At 40.9% G+C, this 22,202-nt stretch overlaps 1 protein-coding gene across 1 annotated transcript in view; it reads left to right on the top strand.

Annotated features, from left to right (window-relative positions):
- Positions 1-22,202, top strand: part of LOC124795904 (hemicentin-1-like) — a 1,325,431-nt gene that overhangs the window by 678,972 nt on the left and 624,257 nt on the right. The window contains exon 4 of the mRNA XM_047259983.1: positions 9,337-9,447. Coding sequence (XP_047115939.1) covers positions 9,337-9,447 — 111 coding nt within the window. The remainder of the gene's footprint in view (positions 1-9,336; positions 9,448-22,202) is intronic.

A 22,202-nucleotide genomic window follows, 5' to 3' on the forward strand; every position in this document is an offset into this window, starting at 1 on the left:
TGACATTGTCGGATACGTACGACATGTTACACCTGGATCAGGCTCTTGAGTGTAGTTGACACGTGACGTCTCCAGCTCTTGTGCTTGTTTACATACCAACTAATCTGACAATTACAATTCAGCACTCAATTAACTGAAAATAACATCACTGTTTAAACACGAGCTCATACGACAGAACTGAAGGGGAAATGCTGGGGAGATATAGTCTGTTTCTAAACAGAAAAGCCAGCATCAATTGTAGTGGAGGAATTTTTCTTTCCCAGAAGAACGCTACAGCTGCCATACTGGATGATTAAGAACCAATTTCCCTCTAGTATTGTAGAACAGTGAGCAGAGATTGACGTATATTCTGTCCAAATGCGTTTCTAATGTTAGCTTTAGTAGTAATTCATACGGGTGTTTCATGTAATGTCAACCCACTTGGCACAACTTTGAAACGTAGAAAATTGTGAGAAATCTTAATGGTCGCCGGCCTCTACCATGGATGTATTTCTCCACAAACTAGTGGTTAACGCACTCTGTGGTAAATAAACAACAGCCCCCTCTCCGTCGGCAGACTGTCGCGCACTGCGTCGCCAGTGATTCGCAAGGAGAGCTGCGGAAGGTTTGATATAACTTTGTGAAATACCCTCTGGTTGCTCATTGTAACGTAGTGTGATAGAGTGAATGGTGTCTTCCCTTTTCGCTCTTCATGTTCAGACCTATGAAGGATGGAAGTGGATGACCACAAACAGACGACCTACCGTCCATCGCGCCTCTAACCTACACCTCCGCCTTTCCAGCTTGTTAATCACAGAACACAATTTATGCCTTAATGATGTTCTGCTTCACTTAGATATTGTACAAACATTTAATATTTATTTCTTAACCCACGTTATTTAGAAATATATATTTATTTCATGCAATTAAAATACTATTTTTGGTAACTTACTTTTTTCCTTCCCATGCAACGTGGAAACTACTAGTCCTAGACAAAATTTATCAGGAACTTTATTGTACGAAATTTGATATCGTTTAGTTTTGTACCAGGAAACATTTTATCCAGAAGCCGCGGTTTTTGAGACAGTGAAGAAAAACCTATTAATTTGCTTTTAAATCTCGACCACCAGCCACATTCAGGGCCCACCGATCAGGATTTTTGGAGTGTTAGTCATGACACTGCCACCTACAATTCTACAAACATTTGTGACTACACGATTGTCCCCCTAATTTTCCTTCGTTGACTGGACCATTACAGACCACCCTTTCAGATAAAGTACTAAGATACTAGGAATACCACAAATTTCATTAATACTAACCATACCACTTGACCAAATACTATGGCCAAAAAGTCTCTGCATAGGTTAGCTGGTTTCTAAACAAGGAAAATAAAAACACACAGACACGCCAGATCTGATCACTTATGTTTTATTGCCAACTTTCAACAACAATTTCCGGCTGGTTTACAGACATTTATTCTCAGTGTTGTCAAATCAACACGTTGAAGGAGTGCTCTCATTCCATCTTAACATGCACCAAGTAGTCTACCGAAGCTGTTCTGTGTTTGGGCAACCAAAACTGGTTTTCATTTCTACTGGCACTGACAAAAAATGTCACATAGCAGAAAACAAAACGCGTTCTAACTTCCAAAAAATACGTTTCCGTGCAGTTCTGACGTATAATCGTCTCTTTGTGGTTGAATGCAATTTTATTAGTTATTAATGCTACCGAATTGTAACGCAATGTCGGAAGCAGTGACGGATGTTTACCGCCTGTATAGGATAAGTAGTTAACTAAAAAGCGTCGGCAAGAGAAACAGCAGCATAACACGAGAACTGTATTAGAAGCGACAGCAGCATACTATGTGAATGCACGTGCGGGATCTGAGATAAAAAGGAACTAGACAAATCGTACTGCTGAGGAACTGTTTGTGGTTCAGCTTTAGTGCATCATCATCCATCATTCTATAACTATTTCTTTATGTTCTAACCAGTTTTCATGAAGAATAATAGCTCAGTGGTAGAGTTCGGGCTAGCGCTCCTTTGGAAAATGCCGGGCTCGAGGTCTAATAAAAAAGAAACGAGGCTGATGCTGCATAGTTCTGTTAGTAAAGATGGTCACCTTCAAAGTGGAATCCACTTCAGTTAAAAAACGTCTGCGTTCGTTCTTTCCACAACTCGAAACATTTCTGAATTTTGTTCTTCGTGTAGTTTCATCATTTTTTTCGCTCTGACAAGACTAAAGATCACATCCGTGCCATTAGTTAAGTATTCTGCTGGAGATTGAGAGTACAGCAGTTTGAACGGTACCTTCTCGATTTAGGATGTAGCTTCATCGGTTTGTAAGAGATGTAAGACACGGTAACAAATAAACACTCATTACCTCTCTCTGCCTCTCTCTTCCCACTTTTCAAATGTTTAACTTTTCGTTCGATATTTTTAAGCAATCTTATTCTGAAACATACAAACATATTTTAAACTTTATTAGTTATTGATGCTCGTGAATTGTGGCATAGTGCTGGAAGCACTGACGGAGGTTTACTGTCTTTATAAGGTAGGTAGTTAAGTGAAAAGCATAGCTTAGTGCAACAGTAGTATGGCACTAAAACTGCGTTAGATGCGTCAGCTGCGTGCTATGAGAATGCACGTACGACGTCTTAGAAGGAAAGGAGCTAGGCAGATCATACTTCAGAGGCAGCTTTAGTGCATCACTATTCCTTATCCTATGTCTATGTCTGTACGTTGTAGTTAGTACCTAGTTGTATATATATATATATATATATATATATATATATATATATATATATATATAATATTATGTGAAAGTATGGTAATTTTAATACATTGATTCAAAGTAAATGGCAAGTAAAGGTGGACTTTAATTACTTCAAACCTTTGTATTGCCAATGTATCACCACTGCGTGTTACTAGATGCAGTATCGTTGCCCCATTCCAAAAAAGACAACCGCACAAGCTGACAAGAATTCATTGCCTGAATACGATTAACATTAGTAGCTTCTCTAATGCCAAGAAAGATTTCAAGATGGCTCTCATCGATAAACAAGACTCTAATGAAAGTCGATTATCTATCATTATTTATACAGTGTGTTTCTGTAAGAGCGTGCAAAAATGTATGTGGACATAGAAAATGTTCCAGTGAACAACTTTATGTGGGGAACCTGGGGTCGAAGAAGCCAGTAAGCAGATGTGGAAGTAAACTCGTCTGCCGCATTGACTACCATTACTGTTTTCCAGGGTATTTACAACAAACATTTGTGCAAGTTATTTACCATGTGCATTCTTTATTTCCTTCAAGAAAACGAGGAGGACGAGTCTGATTGCTAATAAGTCTAATAAGTGTTTTCTGGTTGCTGGACTAGAAGGGGAGGACTGCTCCATGGCCTGCCTGTGATGTGATTCGAAACACACCAGGGATATTTGTCAGGATGCGTCAGAATATTGTTCGCTGATGTCATGCTTGCATTTACGTTAATGGCCGTCAGTTTCAGGACGCTTCGTGACACACAGTACAAACGGTACGTTCATTGTGTCAATGATGGCATTTGCAGTTAACTGTAACTAATGCAAAATAGAAAAGTACACAATAATGTGATTATATTCCTATTACCTCCTTAAGCTGGGGTCTCCGACCCCAGGTCCCTACCTGAAATTGTTCAGCGTCCTCTAGGTCCTCTTAAATTTTGCACGCTTTTACAGAAACACCTTGCAGTCTAATTCTCATTTTGGCCGAGAGCAACACGTCTCAAAAACGTCGTAATAGGATGATGTAAGGCGAAAGCTTGTAAGTTTTGTGATGGAAAATTTATAAAATATTGAATTGGTAACGGTAGGATTAAAATAAAATTTGGTAAAATCAAATTTTAACTGTATCGCTAAACAAATAGTGCCACTTATCTCTTTTAGATTGTAAGTACTCTCGAAGATATATTATACATCGGTGATGTTATTTTCATGTTAAGAATGTTTACCGGTAAAAGACGACACCTAACACCTCCACCATCGTCCCTCATCGATCACTGATTCAGAAACTGCCAGCACATTATGACATTAGGTACAGACAATACGGGTACCTTCAGTTGCGCAGATCTGCATTGGTCGGCATACTACAGTGGTTTAAGTGAGAGTTGGATTCCAGTTGTCGTATTTTAAATTATTTCACTGCTCCTAAATCACTTCAAACATCGTTCGATCCTCACGTTCTCTCGTCTCTCTAGGCTGACTCCTTCTTTCTTAACGCCGCGTTCGGCCATGGTTCATCCATTCCTGCCAACAGAGTCGAATAGTGGCATCGCTTCCATTCGAATGTCGAACGGCTCGCCGATTTACTCCTACCGACTTCTTTGAGCCCAACTCTTTCAAGTGCTGACATCTGCGTATATTGTTTAAGCGCATGTCCAACGGAGTACACAGAATGAAATTCGCAAAGATTTTAAGCACTGGTAGCTACATGTCCTCTGTTTACTATCCTGAGTCGTGAAATTGCGCTGCAGTATCACACATTAATCCATCGGCCGCGAAAGTTTATAATTTTTCATTTCTGTCGATATCTCAATGAATTTCAGTTTGTGATCAATGTACATACAGGGTGTCCAGAAAAGGACTTCCTGATTTCAAAATTAAATATTTCGAAAACAAAGTTCGATAGAGGAATGCATTAAACGGTATGTTTATTGTGAAAGCTGTAAGAAGTTTATACAGCAGCTTTAAATAATAGTTACAAAAGCTGCTAACAGATGGCGCTGTAATCGCCATACGTAATGCCTAGTATAAATAGTGATCCGAAGCCCAGAGCGATCAGTTCCACTGTTGAAACGTGAAAGGAGGTTAGCGTACCGAAGGAAGAGATTAAAACCGTGTACTCCATTGAACAACGCGTTTCTCTGGTGTTAGAGTACCACAGGTTAGAAGAGAGTCCTACGGCAACAAGGCGAAGTTTTCAAGCACGGTTTAATATTCCAAAAAGGACCCGATGCGAAAACCATTCGTACGCTCTTCGCAAAATTTCAACGAACAGACAGGGTAACAGATTTAATGTTCCAAAAGGACCCGATGCGAAAACCATTCGTACGCTCTTCGCAAAATTTCAACGAACAGGCAGCGTAACAGATGATCTAGTGGGGCATGTTGGCCGCAAGCAAACCGCAGTTACGCCTGAAAATATCTCTACAGTTTCTGGAATTATTCAGCGAAATCCAGTGTCATCCGTCCGTAGAATTGCATCTGAGACTGGTTTGAAGCGTTCCAGCACGCAGAAAATACTGAGAAAGAGCCTACACATGTTTCCATTCAAAATTCAAACGCACCAGGCCATACCCGTACGAGCTGTGCAACAAAGGATTGCCTTTGTTAATCAGATGCTCACAATGATTGATAGTAAAGGATTTGATGTTGGCAGCATCTGGTTTACAGATGAAGCACACTTCCACCTGAATGGATACGTGAATAAGCAGAACTGGCGATTTTGGGTTTCCGAAAAGCCATATTGGTGTGAAGCGAAACCCCTGCATTCTCCTAATGTTACTGTGTGGGCTGCAATATGCAGCAGAGGCATTATTGGCCCTTTTTTCATTCGAGAAACGGTCACTGGTGCACGTTACGTTGCAATTTTGGAACAATTTGTCGCCACACAGCAAGCGTTAGAGGATCGACCAGTTACTGAGTGGTTTATGCAAGATGGAGCCCGACCACATCGGACCGAACAAGTGTTTCGCTTTCTTGCGGAATACATTGGGAATCGAGTCATTGCTTTGGAATATCCCAAATTTACGGGTGCAGGCATGGATTGGCCTCCATATTCACCGGATTTGACTCCCTGTAACTTTTTTTGTGGGGCACAGTGAAAGACATGGTCTACCCGAAGCATCCCGCCACGCAGGACGAGCTTGAATCGGCGATCTCTGTGGCATGTGAATCCATTTCGGGTGAGACACTACGAAATGTGATGGCGAATTTCGTTTGCGCCACCTCTATAGTGCCAATGGTGAACATTTTGAAAACATTGTGATGTGATTGTTTGCAAAGATTGTTTTCATACGATTATTTCACTTATGTATGCCGATATGAGCTGTACAGCGTACAGCGCCATCTGTTAGCAGCTTTTGTAACTATTATTTCAAACTGCTGTATAAACTTCTTAAAGCTTTCACAATAAACATACCGTTTACTGCATTCCTCTATCGATCTTTGTTTTCGAGATATTTAACTTTTAAATCAGGGAGCCCTTTTCTGGGCACCCTGTATCTCCTTCATGTTGCTTCTTTTTTTTACCTTAGTGTGTGTATGCTATTGTAAGTGATGTACGATCACGTATGTGTGTATGAATGTTAGTCGCAGTCGATAAAAGAGGTGTACCAGGCCAAATGGCTATGGATAGGGAAGCAGGTTAATCAGATCTTGTAGGAGGTACCACCCTGTAAGTACCCTGTGCAAATAGAACTGTTGTTGTTACGGCCTTCAAAAAAATGGTTCAAATGGCTCTGAGCACTATGGGACTTAACATCGGAGGTCATCAGTCCCCTAGAACTTAGAACTATTTAAACCTAACATCACACATATCCACGCCCGAGGTAGGATTCGAACCTGCGACCGTAGAGGTCGCGGGGTTCCAGACTGAAGCGCCTAGAACCGCTCGGCCACAACGGCTGGCTTGCGGTCTTCAGTCTGGTTTTGCTGCAGCTCTCCATGCTACTCTATCCTGATAACGGCTGCAACCTACATCCTTCTGAATCTGCTTATTGTATTGATCTCTTGGCCTATCTCTACGATTTTTACCTTCATCTTTTGGTCTCCCACTACGATTTTTACCTCCTAAACTTCCTTCCATTACTAAACTGATGATCCCTTGTGGTCTCAGAATGTGTCCTATCAACCTACCCCTTCTTCTAGTCAGGTTGTGCCATACATTTCTTTTGTTTCTGGATCTGTTCACTACCTTCTCATTAGTCACTGAGCTACCAATATAATCTTAAGCATTCTTGTGAAGCACCACGTTTCAAAAGTTCTATTCTCTTCTTGTCTAGCCGGCCGGTGTGGCCGTGCGGTTAAAGGCGCTTCAATCTGGAACCGCGTGACCGCTACGGTCGCAGGTTCGAATCCTGCCTCGGGCATGGATGTGTGTGATGTCCTTAGGTTAGTTAGGTTTAATTCGTTCTAAGTTCTAGGCGACTGATGACCTCATAAGTTAAGTTGCGTAGTGCTCAGAGCCATTGAACCATTTTTTTTCTTCTTGTCTAAACCGTCTTTCGTCTATGTTCCACTTCCATACATGGGTACACTCCATACAAACACTTTAAGAAAATATTCCTGAGGCTTAAATCTGTATTCAGTGTTAACAAATCTCTCTTCTTTACAAAGGCTTTTCTTGCCATTGCCAGTCTGCATTTTATATCCTCTATACTTCGGCCATCATTAAGTTGTATTGCTGCCCAAAAATCAAAACCCATTTATTACTTAAACGTCTTGTTCCCTACTCTCATTTCCTCAGCATCAGTTGATTTAATTCCACTTCATTCCATTATCCTTGTGTTGCTTTTGTTCACTTACATCCTATATCCTCCTTTCCGTTTATCTGCTCTTCCAAGTACTTTGCTGTCTCTGACGGAATTACAATGTCATCGACATACCTGGAAGTTCCTATTTCTTCTCCCAGGACTTTATGTTCTGCTCCAAATTTTTCTTTTATTTCCTTTACTGCTTGTTCAATGTAGATACTGAATAACATCGGGGATGAGCTACAATCCTGTCTCACTCCCTTCCCACCACTGCTACCCTTTCATGCCCCTCGAACTGTAATTGCAAATCCGGATTGCCACTCACGATTTGAATTCCCGTAAACAATGTAAGGCCCATTAATAAACAGGAAACTTTATTTCTTTACGGGTGCAGCTACACGGATTCCACCTTTGCATTTCCATCCCAAAAAGCAGGCAGCACGGTAATAAGTAAATAAATAAAATTCAAAATACACAGTTTCAGTACTTCCTTCTCAAATATCGTAGATACCACAGACGTTCTGTTAATATAATTTGTCTCATCGCGTTACCGGTACGTTTACTCGACCAGGAAACGGCCGTATAACGCGTTCGCTCATTCTCGAAAGCAAATGTGTAGAGTATTTGCCAGACTTTATTGTTTCTCAACATTTGATACATTTCGATCACTAATTGATTACCTTCAAAGGACAGACAATAAGTTCCAAAAACTGGTTCAAATGGCTCTGAGCACTATGGGACTTAACATCTGAGGTCATCAGTCGCCTAGAACTTAGAATTACTTAAACCTAACTAACCTAAGGATACCACACACATCCATGTCCGAGACAGGATTCGAACCTGCGACCGTAGCGGTCGCACGGTTCCAGACTGTAGCGCCTAGAACCGCTCGGCCACTCCGGCCGGCGACAATAAGTTAAAGTTCCACATTTTGGCCCTAGACGGGCCACTCGGAACGCCCAACCACCGTGCTTCCTATGCTAATGGTGTCGTTGGATGGTCAACACACCGGTCTCTCGGTCATTATCGGGTTTCTGAGTTTGCAAACGCTACAACTCTATCAAGCAGCTACTCAGTTGGCCTCATGAGGCTGAGTGCACACACTAGCAATTCTCCCCTCAAGGAAAAATTCCTGGCAGTAACGGCAATCGAACCCGGGTCTTCTGCATTTCAGTCAGCCATGCAGGCCACTCAACTACGGCGCAGGTTTTCATAAGACAGAACAAATAAAATATTCGTCGAATTTCCTTTTCCATTCGTTTTGAGCAGGTATAAATATTTTGTGCAATATTCTTCTGAAGGGCTGGGTGGTTTTTCTGTCGAGTCATATACCTTGATGTCGAATATCTGTTTACATGACAAACACCCCCCCCCCTCCCCCCACCCACTCACACACACAGACGTCACGGTGGGTGGTCTGAATTCCGTTGCACTTTTGACAATTGGTAAAATGTGTACTTCGTCGACCAGTTCATTTTTATACACAACTGACCCAAGTACTTGACGAAACATTTTACGAAAATATGGAAATGGCAACGTTACTGGACATTTGACAATGCACCTTCCATCTGCGGCATTTGCTGTAAGTAAAGTACCAGCTTCCCAGTAGTTAGTCATTCTAAGTGAATGAGAAACGTTGCCACGGAATCGCTGTTTCCCTACAGGCAATAATTTCCTGTCAACTCTTTTTTGTGGCGATCATGTTTTTCCACAACCTCATAAAATTTGCTTACATTCGGTACTGACTTAAGTAATAGTCGTGATATCACGATTTTGCAGCATGTATTTTGTGTAAATATTGTCATTTTCATGAAAGCCAGTTTTTCAGTGTACTACGATCTTCACAGTGCCACCTTCGCCGCCTGCCATCTTCGACTCCAACGACCGAGAAGTGAGTGCCATTGCAGGGCCATTTCTCGAGGGTTACGATCTCTTCCTTGCCTGCAAGGTCCGTGGAGGTAAGTACCAACAGAAACTCACTTATCGCTACACAATAGTAAATAATACGGTCTATAATATGAGGAACATGTGCTGTGATTGTGGCACGCTTAAAACCACATTTGGTCGTGGTTATGTGGTGGATAGCTGACATTACGAGATCGTGCATTTACAACAATTACATTAATCTACTATAGATCTTTTTTTTTGTAGTTCATGTTGAGTACTCTTCTACTTTTTACAGAGATTAAAATTCCTTTTCAGCTGCTCCATTATGGAAATGGTTACGAAGTATAGGTATCTTTCAGTTCAGTGACGTTTATAAGATGTTATCGGTCCCATTTCTTGAGATAGGTTTATATTCATGTCGGTTCAGCTTCAGGTGGAGCTGACTCTTACTATGTAGAAATATTTGCGATCATGGCTAATTTAGTGTCTCTACAAAAAGACTAAAATATTTTTAATTATAGGTCGCCTCTACAGAACTGACAATGTTAGATATCTGCTCTTCCAATTGACTGTGGACTTCTATCGTCTCTTACTTAATTACTCTTAAGTGACTATACTTTTACATAAGTTTCAAATGTAGTTAAACGTACAGCTGTATGTACACTTACTCTAAATAAATACACCAACAACTTTAAGTTTCTTTATTTATAAAACCCTTAAATAAGTAATCTAAAATTATTCTCCAGTTAGTATCTGATACACTGAATTCGCATTGTAACATACGGTTACAGTGTTTTCAGTATCTGATACACTCAATGTGCAATGTAAGTTACCGTTACACGAGTTGTCAGTTATTGCCGATTGCGGAGATTCCTTACGAAGAGGTTATGTTTTTGTAGCTTGCTTTGAATCCGTTAGAAAGGTCAAAGATCATTGGTGTATTTCCTGTGTGCATAGTTTCCAAGCTGCAATACACGGCTATATACCGAACGTAAAGCGGTCTACATATGATTGAGTAAAGGTCATCAATTATAATCTATGTGCACTTTGAACCGTTTATGGAAACTTGTGTACGCTATCTGATCAGAGGTATCTACAGATTCGTATGTAATGAGGAACTGAACGCTAGATGTGGCGAGAGGGATAGCTGCCAGGATAAATGGAAGCGGATAGTATTGTGCAGGCAGCAGAGAAACAGCAACAGTCACTGGATGTCACCTGAGTAAAATGTCTGAGACATTTCAACCCTACTACAGCTGCCCTATTCGACAGCCGCTGAAATGACTGTGAAGTGGAAATGCGAAGGAACAACCACAGCTAAACAGAATCCAGGGATACCTTATGTACTGATGGACAGGAATCAAAAATGGTTCAAATGGCTCTGAGCACTATGGGACTCAACTGCTGAGGTCATTAGTCCCCTAGAACTTAGAACTAGTTAAACCTAACTAACTAACCTAAGGACATCACAAACATCCATGCCTGAGGCAGGATTCGAACCTGCGACCGTAGCGGTCTTGCGGTTCCAGACTGCAGCGCCTTTAACCGCACGGCCACTTCGGCCGGCGAACAGGAATCGTTCAGCACTGCGAAGGGCTATTGTAATAATTCGCATGAAATCAGTAGGAGGAATCACTTATGAATTCCGAAGTACTACCAGCTAGCGTAATGAATGTGCGTATGGAGTTGAAAAAAAGTACAATGGCCAATAGTAAAAGACGCTTGAAGTGTGGTAAAGAGCGAAACCACTGGTCAGTGGAGGACATGATACGAGAGATGTGGAGTGATGAGACACGCTATAACAGTTGAACACTACATCTTTTGTAGCCTCAATAGTCAACTATGGAGTAGGTGCTGTTAATGTAAGGGGGTGTTTCTTGTCGTTCAAGTATGTTTCCCTTATTGTGCCCAAGAAACCGCTAAATTCTCTAGGATACGAAAACATTTTTCAGCATTGTGTAGTGCGTGTAGTAGAGGAATAGTTTGGGGACAACGATTGTATTAGCGTAATAATGCACCCGTTCGCAAGGCAGCATCAGTGAAGCAACCACTTGTGTACAATATCAATCCTGAAATGGACTGGCTTTCCCGGAGTTCCGATCTCAAGCCAATGACACACTTTTAGAACGAGTTAGAAAGTGCCGACTTCGCTCCAGACCCATGGGTCCAGCCTCATTAGCACTCCGTCTTCAGGCCACATCATTAGCAGCTATGATTTTGGCTCTGCTGGGGGAATGGGCTGCTATTCCTCCACAGAACTTCAGGAACCTCATTGAAAGTGTCTCCAGTGGAGTTCAAGACGTCGTTAGGGCGAAGGTTATACACACCCCATATTAATGTCCGGCAGTGATAGACGAGATATTTTGACCAGATAGTATATATATGTATGTTCAATATTACATGCAGGCCAGCCTTTACAACATAGTTTTCGTAGGCCTTTGACCTCTTTGGATCTTGTGTGAGTAAATATGAGTTACAGAGTTTCCTAATTGGTAGTTCTTCTAGTTCGTTCCAGCAGTAATATCTAATGTCCATCCATAGAATTGACTTCAGTTTACTAATGTAACGTCCCCTTAGAAAAACTAATGAATTACTGCGCTGATAAACCTCTTAAGTTATTTGATTTTCAAACAGCTGAGCAAAACTGAAGGTGCTGAGACATTTCTCCCCTTACTTATTCTGATCAACACTAAACTGACACAATATTTTTAGCGCAACGCAATCTGACTTTCAATAATCCCTACAAAAGAATGGCAGTGACTAGCAATAACCTATACCTTTCATGAATCACTTACCTCACAAAAATCTTCGTTATTCGAACTACTGCAATACAATGAGCGCCAGTACTGCCAGCTAAATAAAAGATTCTAAGTACTGAAGACACTAACTACTGATAGGCATAGTTAACAAATGAAATATTTTTATAGAGAACAAACAATGTATTTACCTTAATAATATTCAAAAGTCATTATATATATATATATATATATATATATATATATATATGAGTTCATGATGTACAGTATTACAAATTTACTCTTTCTGATAGACACACGTCCAGATCGCTCGCTCTCAAAATTCTGCTATCTCTCTCCCCACAACCACCACTGCAGGCGGCTCACGTCCAACTGCACAACGCTACGCGCTGTTCACATCCAACTGTCCACCACTACAATAGCGAAAATTCCAACAATGCCACCCAGCCACAGATTGCACATAGCACAGTCAGTGATTTTCACACTGAGCGCTACGTGGCGTTACCAACATAAAAACCTAAACGGCCTACTTACACTAAGTTTCACGCAAGAAGAGGAATGTTGCTTTTATATCACAGCATTTCTTCATCTGTAATGTCGAGTTTATAGTAGTCAAGTATAAAGATGTCCTTAATTAGTTCACGCAATGAATTAAATAAAAATAAAACAGAGAATATCATTAGAGTCCTAGCTAATGAACACTGAGAGTATGGCCGAGTCGTTAAAGGCGCTACAGTCTGGAACCGCACGACCGCTACGGTCGCAGGTTCGAATACTGCCTCGGGCATGGATGTGTGTGATGTCCTTAGGTTAGTTAGGTTTAATTACTTCTAAGTTCTAGGGGACTTATGACCACAGCAGTTGAGTCCCATAGTGCTCAGAGCCATTTGAACCATTTTTTTGAACACTGAGAGTAGTCATTAAACTAAAACAAATTGCAATATCTAATTTGCTCTGAGCAGCGCTTCGTCATTATAGAGTTGTAAACTGTTCCACAGTGGAACTACTCTGCTAATAGATTTCTCACAATATGCTGCACCGACGAGGCACAAGAAAGCACTCACCGCTGTTCCTCTCTGTCGAGAGGGAACCGGGCTGTGACGGCGGGACTAATCATTAGTTGAGATTATGGCGATGGACTGACGTTCAATTTTAATCAATTTAGGATTATGAAATCGACTATTAAGTGCCGACTAACTTCTGAAAGCCAATATTCTGCTGGCAGTTGCTGAATGACTGAATTACCACAGAACACAACTCTACCCACATTTTGGTTACGTGTATTAATCCCGACAGATATTTTTGGGAGGCTGGTTCAAATGGTTCAAATGGCTCTGAGCAATATGGGACTTAACATCTAAGGTCATCAGTCCCCTAGAACTTAGAACTACTTAAACCTAACTAACCTAAGGACATCACACAATACCCAGTCATCACGAGGCAGAGAAAATCCCTGACCCCGCCGGGAATCGAACCCGGGAACCCGGGCGTGGGAAGTGAGAATGCTACCGCACGACCACGATCTGCGGACTTAGGAGGCTGAAACGAGCCGAATTGATAGTACTGTTATTCCTCATGTGCGCTAAAATGTTGATACATAACTTTTAAAAGCCTCAAAATAAATAAACAAATGAAATACCACAAAATCGGTTGCAACTCAACCAACTTATACCAAAAGTTTTACATAAGCCACACCGTAGCTATGATATGAAAAGAAGATAAGGGAATTATCAACACTATCGAAAGAAGTTGTTAATTTACTATAGGAAGCTGCAGAATGCTGTTAAAGATGCCATCTACAAAGTCTTTCAAAATTAATGTCACACTTATTGTAGTCGGCCGGAGTGGCCGTGCAGTTCTAGGCGCTACAGTCTGGAACCGACCGACCGCTACGGTCGCAGGTTCGAATCCTGCCTTGGTTATGGATGTGTGTGATGTCCTTAGGTTAGTTAGGTTTAATTACTTCTAAGTCTAGGGGACTGATGACCTCAGATGTTAAATCCCATAGTGCTTAGAGCCGTTTAAGCCATTTGAATAGACATGGAGAGGAAGAAAGTAACTGTTATTATAGGTTATCTGTCTAGAGCTGGCTGCCTATTATAACAGATGTTAACAGCTGCTGCGGAACATGGCCACACAAACAAACGTATTAAGAAAGAAAGGAGATTTTGGTTTAATGCCCATTCAACGAATGGACCTGCGCTTGGCTTGGTAAGAGACATGGGGGTCCAAGCACCCATCTAGAGATATACCACATTCACACAGCCCTTATCCTACGTAAACAACTCTTTAAAGTTCGTGTCTTTGTCTCCTCGTCAAAAATATGCAATTTCGCTTTCAAAAAACATGCTAAACCAAATTAACGATGAACAGAATACATACAATGGATATCCAATCTTCTCGCAAGCGCACCATGTTTTTTAAGCCTTCTTAGCACGTTACCCGAACATCTCATGTCCATGAATGACATCGGATGGGCATCTAACTGGCTGAGCTAAAAAAGCTTCAGACTTGGCAATGGCCTTCGATAGTATCACGTCGGACTAAAGATGCTTCGAGATTATCTTATCAAATCGAATCTTCTACTATTAAACATACGGTTAACGGTCATGTGCAGATCAGGCAAACGGTTTGCAAAGCCACTGGTTTATTAGTTTATCTGTGGAAGTTCCACACAGGACTACGATACGTAATACTCCACCATCAACACATGCGTTCTTCTCTACATTTTTAGTTCTTCTGTGTAGTAATTTTTCTGTACTTTAACACAGAGAGGAAATAACTACATTATCTGACGGTAGGCATTGATTTAATTAGACAGGGAAAGTTTAAAATTTGTTCCAGACCAGCATTCGAAACCGGGTCTCCTGCTTAGTAGGCAGATGCGCTGAGAACTGCGCCGTGCACCAAAAATATGGCATTTGCCCTCGCCATTGTAACAGCTTCGATGCTCTACAATTAGGTCACAGAACTTCTGAAATAGGGAATATGGAACACAAAAGATAATAGAAATAGAACAGCAGCCGTTCAGCATTTTCAAAAAAATTTGTGTCAATCCCTGAGGGACCAAACTGCTGAGATCATCGGTCCCTAGACTTAAACACTACTTAAACTAACTGTAACTAACTTATGCTAAGAACAACACACACACACACCCATGCCCGAAGGAGGACTCAAACCTCCGACTGGAGGGTCCGCGTAATCCGTGACATGACGCCTCAAACCGCGTGACCACTCCGCGCGGCGAACATTTTCAGAACACACCTGCCAAGGAAACCACCACACTACGACAATAAAAAAGGACATGAAAACAGATTCAGTAACAGAAATAACTCTTACCAGCAAGAGAACTGTTTGGAAAAGCAACAATAGAGTAGAAATACATAATAAATGACTAGACAGACATCAGGAACCAGAAGTTACTAAAACCTCATTGTAGAGAAAGGACAACCCCTTCGGCACCGCAAAATAATATCACATATTAGGCAACACAGCCACCATAGGTCAGCCACCGCTGTCCCTTAGTAAAGCAATAATTTACACATACACTAGTTAGGACATGTTAGCTCTCTTTACACACACACACAGAGAGAGAGAGAGAGAGAGAGAGAGAGAGAATAATATCAGACGCTCACAGTACTACCAAAACAAACAAAATCTAACGAATCCCGCAAAAGTAGAAAAAAACACATGAAAAGGCGACATGACAGAAGTTATTCACTGCACAAAAACGTGAATGTACTTAAGTATTAGTGAAAGTGCTGCGTGTATAAATCTACCACGTATAAGAAACAAACAACAAAAAGTAGTGAGTAATTATAAGAATTTGAACTGTTTGCAATAGTAAGTTAAAGCACACGAACTCTTTATGATTCTAACGAGCCAAATCGTAAGAGGAAAAGAATCATATTGTTACACTGACTGTTGAAGATGCTTTAGAGTAAAGCGAAACGCGTTTGGTCTTAATCAGAACTCATTACGGTTGCTTAAGGTGAGATTTGAACTATACAACTTGTATATCTACAACTGCGAAAATAACAGGCCGAAAGTTTAAGAAAACAGCAAGTACACCGAAAACACTGACAAAAATAAAGAAAAATATTACAGGATATTTGTTGAGACATATTAGTAAATCACTGTCATCTCCTTACAGAAAGTTGTAGAGCGTAAAAACTGTAGGTGGGTGCAGAGATCCAAAGCGCCATACATCAAAAAATAACTGAGAACGAAATTTGTGGCGGGCAGCATCGAGTAAGTAACAAGACTGATGACTAAAAAAAAAAATCTTTACAGCTCACATTTCTCTGAATACACAAATGGACTGTACCTCTATACCATTCGATGAGTCCTGTCAATCATCTCCTCTTTAGTCAGGTTATGCCATGCATTTAATTTCTCAATAATTCCATTCTGCCAATCCTCATTAGTCAACGCATATACCAGCCCTATCTCCAGCAGTCTTCTGTAGCACTACATATCAAAATCTTTCATTCACTCAGTCCGAAGTGTTTATCTTCGACTTCACACCTGCATACACGGTGACGTTCTAGACACATACCGTCAGAAACTGACTACTATTACCTACATGCACATTCGATTTTAAAAGACACATCTCCTTTTTCAGAAGCGCTTTACTTGTTGTTGCTAGTCTGCATTTAATATCCTATTTCCTTCTGAAATTAACGTTTGTTTTATTACATAAGTAGCAAAAGTTTGTCTACAAACCGCCCAGAAAAACTGCGCAAATTGCTCATTTAGTTAGACCACTCTGTGTATACTCTTTTATTTGCCAACGGCATTGTCAAAGAGGACGGAGGAGCGGACAGAGGTTCAGGGCACTCTCTTGTCGTAGGGGTGGGAAACTGCTCCTAAACCGGAACAATCAGCAATGTACAACGGCATGAGGATGCAGAAGTCATTGGAAACCACTGCATTAGAGAAACATAACATCCACAGGATTTCTGGACTGTAATTGAAGAAGTGTCACGATGATCTATCCATTGGAAAAGATTCCGGAATAGTCTCCATTCGGATCTCAGGGATGGGGCTGCGTATGGGGAGATTGCCATGAGAAAAAGATCGAATAATCAACGAAAGTTTAACGTTCTACGAGTCGAGGCGTGGAATTGAAGAAGCTTGAACGTGGTAGGGAAACTAAAAAATCTGAAAAGAGAAATACAAAGGCTCAATCTAGATATAGTAAGTGTCAGTGAAGTGAAGTGGAAAGATGACAGGGATTTCTGGTCAGATAAGTATAGGATAATATCAGCAGGAAATGGTGTAACAGGAGTAGTATTCATTATGAATAGGAAGGTAGGGTAGAGAGTGTGTTACTGTGAACAGTTCAGTACTAGGGTTGTTCTTATCAGAGTCGACAGAAAACTAACACCGCCAACGATAGTTCAGGTATGCATACCGACGTCGCAGGCTGAAGATGGAGAAATAGAGAAAGTGTATGAGGGTATTGAAAGGGTAATACAGTATGTAAATGGACATGAAAATGTAATAGTAATGGGAGACTGGAATGCAGTTGTAGAGGAAGGAGTAGAAGGAAAGGTTACAAGAGAATATGGGCTGCGGACAAGAAATGAAAGAGAAGACAGGCTAATTGGGTTCTGTTGCACATTTCAGTTAGTAATAGTGAATACTCTGTTCAAGAATCACAAGAGGAGGAGGTATACTTGGAAAAGACCGTGTGATACGGGAAGACTTCAGTTAGATTACATCATGGTCGGACAGAGATTCCGAAATCAGATACTGGATTATGAGCGTCCCCAGGAGCAGACATAGACGCAGATCACAATATAGTAGTGACGAAAAGTAGGCTGAAGCTTAAGACATTAGTCAGGAAGGATCAATACGCAAAGAAGTGGGATACGGAATACTAAGGAATGACGAGATACTTTTGAAGTTCTCTAACGCTATAGATACAGCAATAAGGAATAGCGCAGTAGGCAGTACAGTTGAAGAGGAATGGACATCTCTAAAAAGGGCCATCACAGAAGTTGGGAAGGAGAACATAGGTATAAAAAAGGTAACTGCAAAGAAACAATGGGTAACAGTAGAAATACTTTAATTGATCGATGAAAGGAGGAAGTACAAAAATGTTCCGGGAAACTCAGGAATAAAGAAATATAAGTCGCTGAGGAATGAAATAAATAGAAAGTGCATGAAAGCTAAGACGAAATTGCTGCAGGAAAAATGTGAAGACATCGAAAAAGAAATGATTGTCTGAAGAACAGTCTCGACTTACAGGAAAGTCAAAACAACCTTCCTCGACATCAAAAGCAAGGGTGGTTGCATTAAGAGTGCAACGTGAATTGCACTCTTAGATGCAAAAGAGAGAGCGGATAGGTGGAAAGAATACATTAAGCCTCTATGAGGGGGAAGATTTGTCTGATGCAATAGAAGAAGAAACAGGAGTCAGTTTAGAAGGAATAGGTGTTCCATTATTAGAATCAGAATTTAAAGGAGCTTTGGAGGACTTGAGATCAAATAAGGCAGAAGGGTTGGATAATATTCCATCAGAATTTCTAAAATCATTGGAGGTTGTGGCAACCAAACGACTAATCACGTTGGTGTGTAGAGTGTATGTGTCTGGCGACATACCATCTCACTTTCGGAAAACCATCATACACACGATTCCGAAGGCAGCATGAGCTGACAAGTGCGAGAATTATCGCACAATCAGCTTAACAGCTCGTGCATCCAAGTTGCTTAAAAGAATAATATACAGAAGATTGGAAAAGAAAATTGAGAATGCGCTAGGTGACGATCAGTTTGGCTCTAGGATAGGTAAAGACACGAGGCAGGCAATTCTGACATTGCGGTTGATAATGGAAGCAAGACTAAAGGAAAATCAAGACACGTTTATAGGGTTTGTTGACCTGGAAAAAGCATTCGACGATGTGAAATGGTGCAAGATGTTCGATATTCTGAAAAAAGTAGGGGTAAGCTATAGGGAGAGACGTGTCATATACAATATGTACAACAGCCAAGAGGGAAAAATAAGAGCAGACGAGCACGAAGTAAGTGCTCGTATTGAAAAGAGTGTAACAGAAGGATGTAGCCTTTTGCCCCTGGTGTTCAAATCTGTACATCGAGGAAGCAAATGGAAGTAATAGGAAGGTTCAAGAGTGGAATTAAAATTCAAGTTGAGAGGACATCAGTGATACGATTCGTTGATGACATTGCTATCCTGAGTGAAAGTGAAGAAGAATTATATGATATGCTGAACGAAATGAACAGTCTGATGAGTACAGAATATGGATTGAGAGTAAATAAAAAAAGACGAAGGTAATGAGAAGTAGTAGAAATGAGAACAGCAAGAAACTTAACATCAGGAGTGAAGGTCACAATGCGGATGAAGTTAAGGAACTCTATTACCTAGGCAGCAAAATAACCAACGACGGACGGAGCAAGGAGGGCATCAAAAGCAGACTAGCAACGGCAAAAAGGGCATTCCTGCCCAAGAGAAGTCTACTAATATCAAATATCGGCCTTAATTTGAGGAAGAAATATCCGAGAATGTACGTCTGTAGCAGTGTATGGTAGTGAACATGGACTTTGGGAAAACCGGAACAGAAGGTTTCAAATGGTTCAAATGGCTCTGAGCACAATGGAACTCAACTGCTGTGGTCATCAGTCCCCTAGAACTTAGAACTACTTAAACCTAACTAACCTAAGGACATCACACACACCCATGCCCGAGGCAGGATTCGAACCTGCGACCGTAGCCGTCGCACGGTTCCGGACTGCGCGCCTAGAACCGCGAGACCACCGCGGCCGGCAAACAGAAGGGATTCGAAACATTTGAGATGTGGTGCTACAAAGGAATGTTTAAAATTAGGGGGACTGATAATGTAAGGAATGTGGAGGTTCTGTGCAGAATCGGAGAGGAAAGGAATATGTGGAAAACAGTGATAAGGAGAAGGGACAGGATGATGGGACATTTGTTAAGACATGAGGGAATGACTTCCGTGATACTAGAGGCACCTGTAGAGGGCAAAAACTGTAGAGGAAGACAGAGATTGGAATACGTCCAGCAAATAATTGAGGACGTAGGCTGCAAGTGCTACCTGAAATGAAGAGGTTAACACAGGAGAGGAATTCGTGGCGGGCCGCATCAAGTCAGTCAGAAGACTAATCAACAAAAAAAAAAAAAAAAAAAAAAAAAAAAAAAAAAAAAAAAAAGATGAGGTGGTGGTTGTGACTGATGAATAAGATCCGGCTTGATAGAAAAGCGCAAAAACGCGACGAAAAATTTCGCATATATAATTTGTATAACAGCAAAAAATACTTCATCATTATCGCAAAAAAATAAATTTCCATTACTACTAAATTAAATTCCTAATTACATACTACGTAAATCTTGCATCTCTGCGTTTATTGTATCCAATCTTGCAAAATTAACTACTACTGCTTGTAGATGCCGCTGGATCCAAGACCGTGTGTTGATTCCACGGCCAAAGGCTACAATTACTATAAATGCGACTACAAAAGATAAGAAGGCTGTATTTTGCCTTAGATGGTGTGTTGGGTATCTCCATGTGCATAGCCGGATTATATTGCTTTGCTTAGGTGGTGGAATGAAGTCTCTCCGGGCGGGGTAGCCGTGCGTCCCGAGGCGCCTCGCCACAATTCGTGCTGCTTCCCCCCTTCAGAGGTTCGAGTCCTCCATCCGACATGGGTGTGTGTTGTCCTCAGCGTAAGTTAGTTTAAGTTAGATTAAGTAGTGTGGAAGCGTAGGGACCGATGATCACAGCAGTTTTGTCCCATAGGAACGTACCACAAATTTCCAAAAATGAAATCTCGACAGTGGTATGGATATACATTTACTTTTTTCTTGTCACTTTAAGTGTTCAAAGAATGGACTTCATATGAGCTATTACATGTCGTTGAGTGGACTGCATTATTGAGAATAGTTTGTAAATACAGCGTAAAATGAGGACGGGTAACGTTTCCTGCAGGTGCATGGAGAAGAACTGTGTCGTCACTTTACAGAATACTGCGGAAATAAGCGAAATAGTGTATTTAAGAGACACTAAGAACATGGAAAAGTTAGGGTTATTAAACCACATGTTATGGGGAATAATTACAAAGGAAAAGCGTGTGGAGAACTAACTTCACGAACTAGTACAGTAATACGAGAGAATTATCTCGGTCAACTAGCTATCATATACAGAAAGAAGCTAATTTTCTTTTCTCATACACAGAGCCCGAAGGAAGCCGATGCATACACATCCTTGTACTACGAAGGAGACTTAGAGCAGTTAGCAAATTACATACTTTAACAAAGCGAGAAGAATGTTTATGCTTCGTAGACTTGGAACTGACACTCGTCTAAACATCTGCAACATCTGTGCAGTAACATGCATACTGCATTAGCCGATGGGACATTTTGGGATTCACTGAAACATTTGCGTTAACTTTAGAAATTACATCTACATCTACATCTACATCTACATGGATACTCTGTCAATGCACATTTAAGTGCTTGGCTGAGGGTTCATCGAACCACCTTCAAAATTTTCTGTTATTCCAACCTCGTATAGCGCGCGGAAAGAAGGAACACCTATATCATTCCGCACGAGCTCTGATTTCCCTTATTTTATCGTGGTGATCGTTTCTCCCTATTTAGGTCGGTGCCAACATAATATTTTCGCATTATGAGGAGATCTTTGGTGATTGGAATTTCGTGGGAAGATTCCGTTGCTCTAAAAAACGCCTTTGTTTTAATGTGTCGCCCAAATCCTGTATAATTTCAGTGACAATCTCTCCCATATTTCTACCTAGGAGTATGCCCACGTCGATTTTTGTTTCATGTGACTAAAAATTGTATAAACGTACGGATGCTTGTGAAATGGTGTTCGTAGTTTCTGCACTAAACATTTGAACCCTGAAGCATTAATTTTAGATTTTGAAGATGCAGTTCATGTGGCGGCACGGTAGTTGTTTCCATGCATTAACATTAAAAGCTGAAGTTTTCACTTAGGTCAGTATGCTATCGGAAGATAGTCAAACTTGGGTTTCGTTCTGAGTATACTAACCCTCAGTCAGAATTCGAAAAG

This window comes from Schistocerca piceifrons, chromosome 4 (genome assembly GCF_021461385.2).
Source record: "Schistocerca piceifrons isolate TAMUIC-IGC-003096 chromosome 4, iqSchPice1.1, whole genome shotgun sequence".
NCBI classification, from domain to species: Eukaryota; Metazoa; Arthropoda; class Insecta; order Orthoptera; family Acrididae; genus Schistocerca; species Schistocerca piceifrons.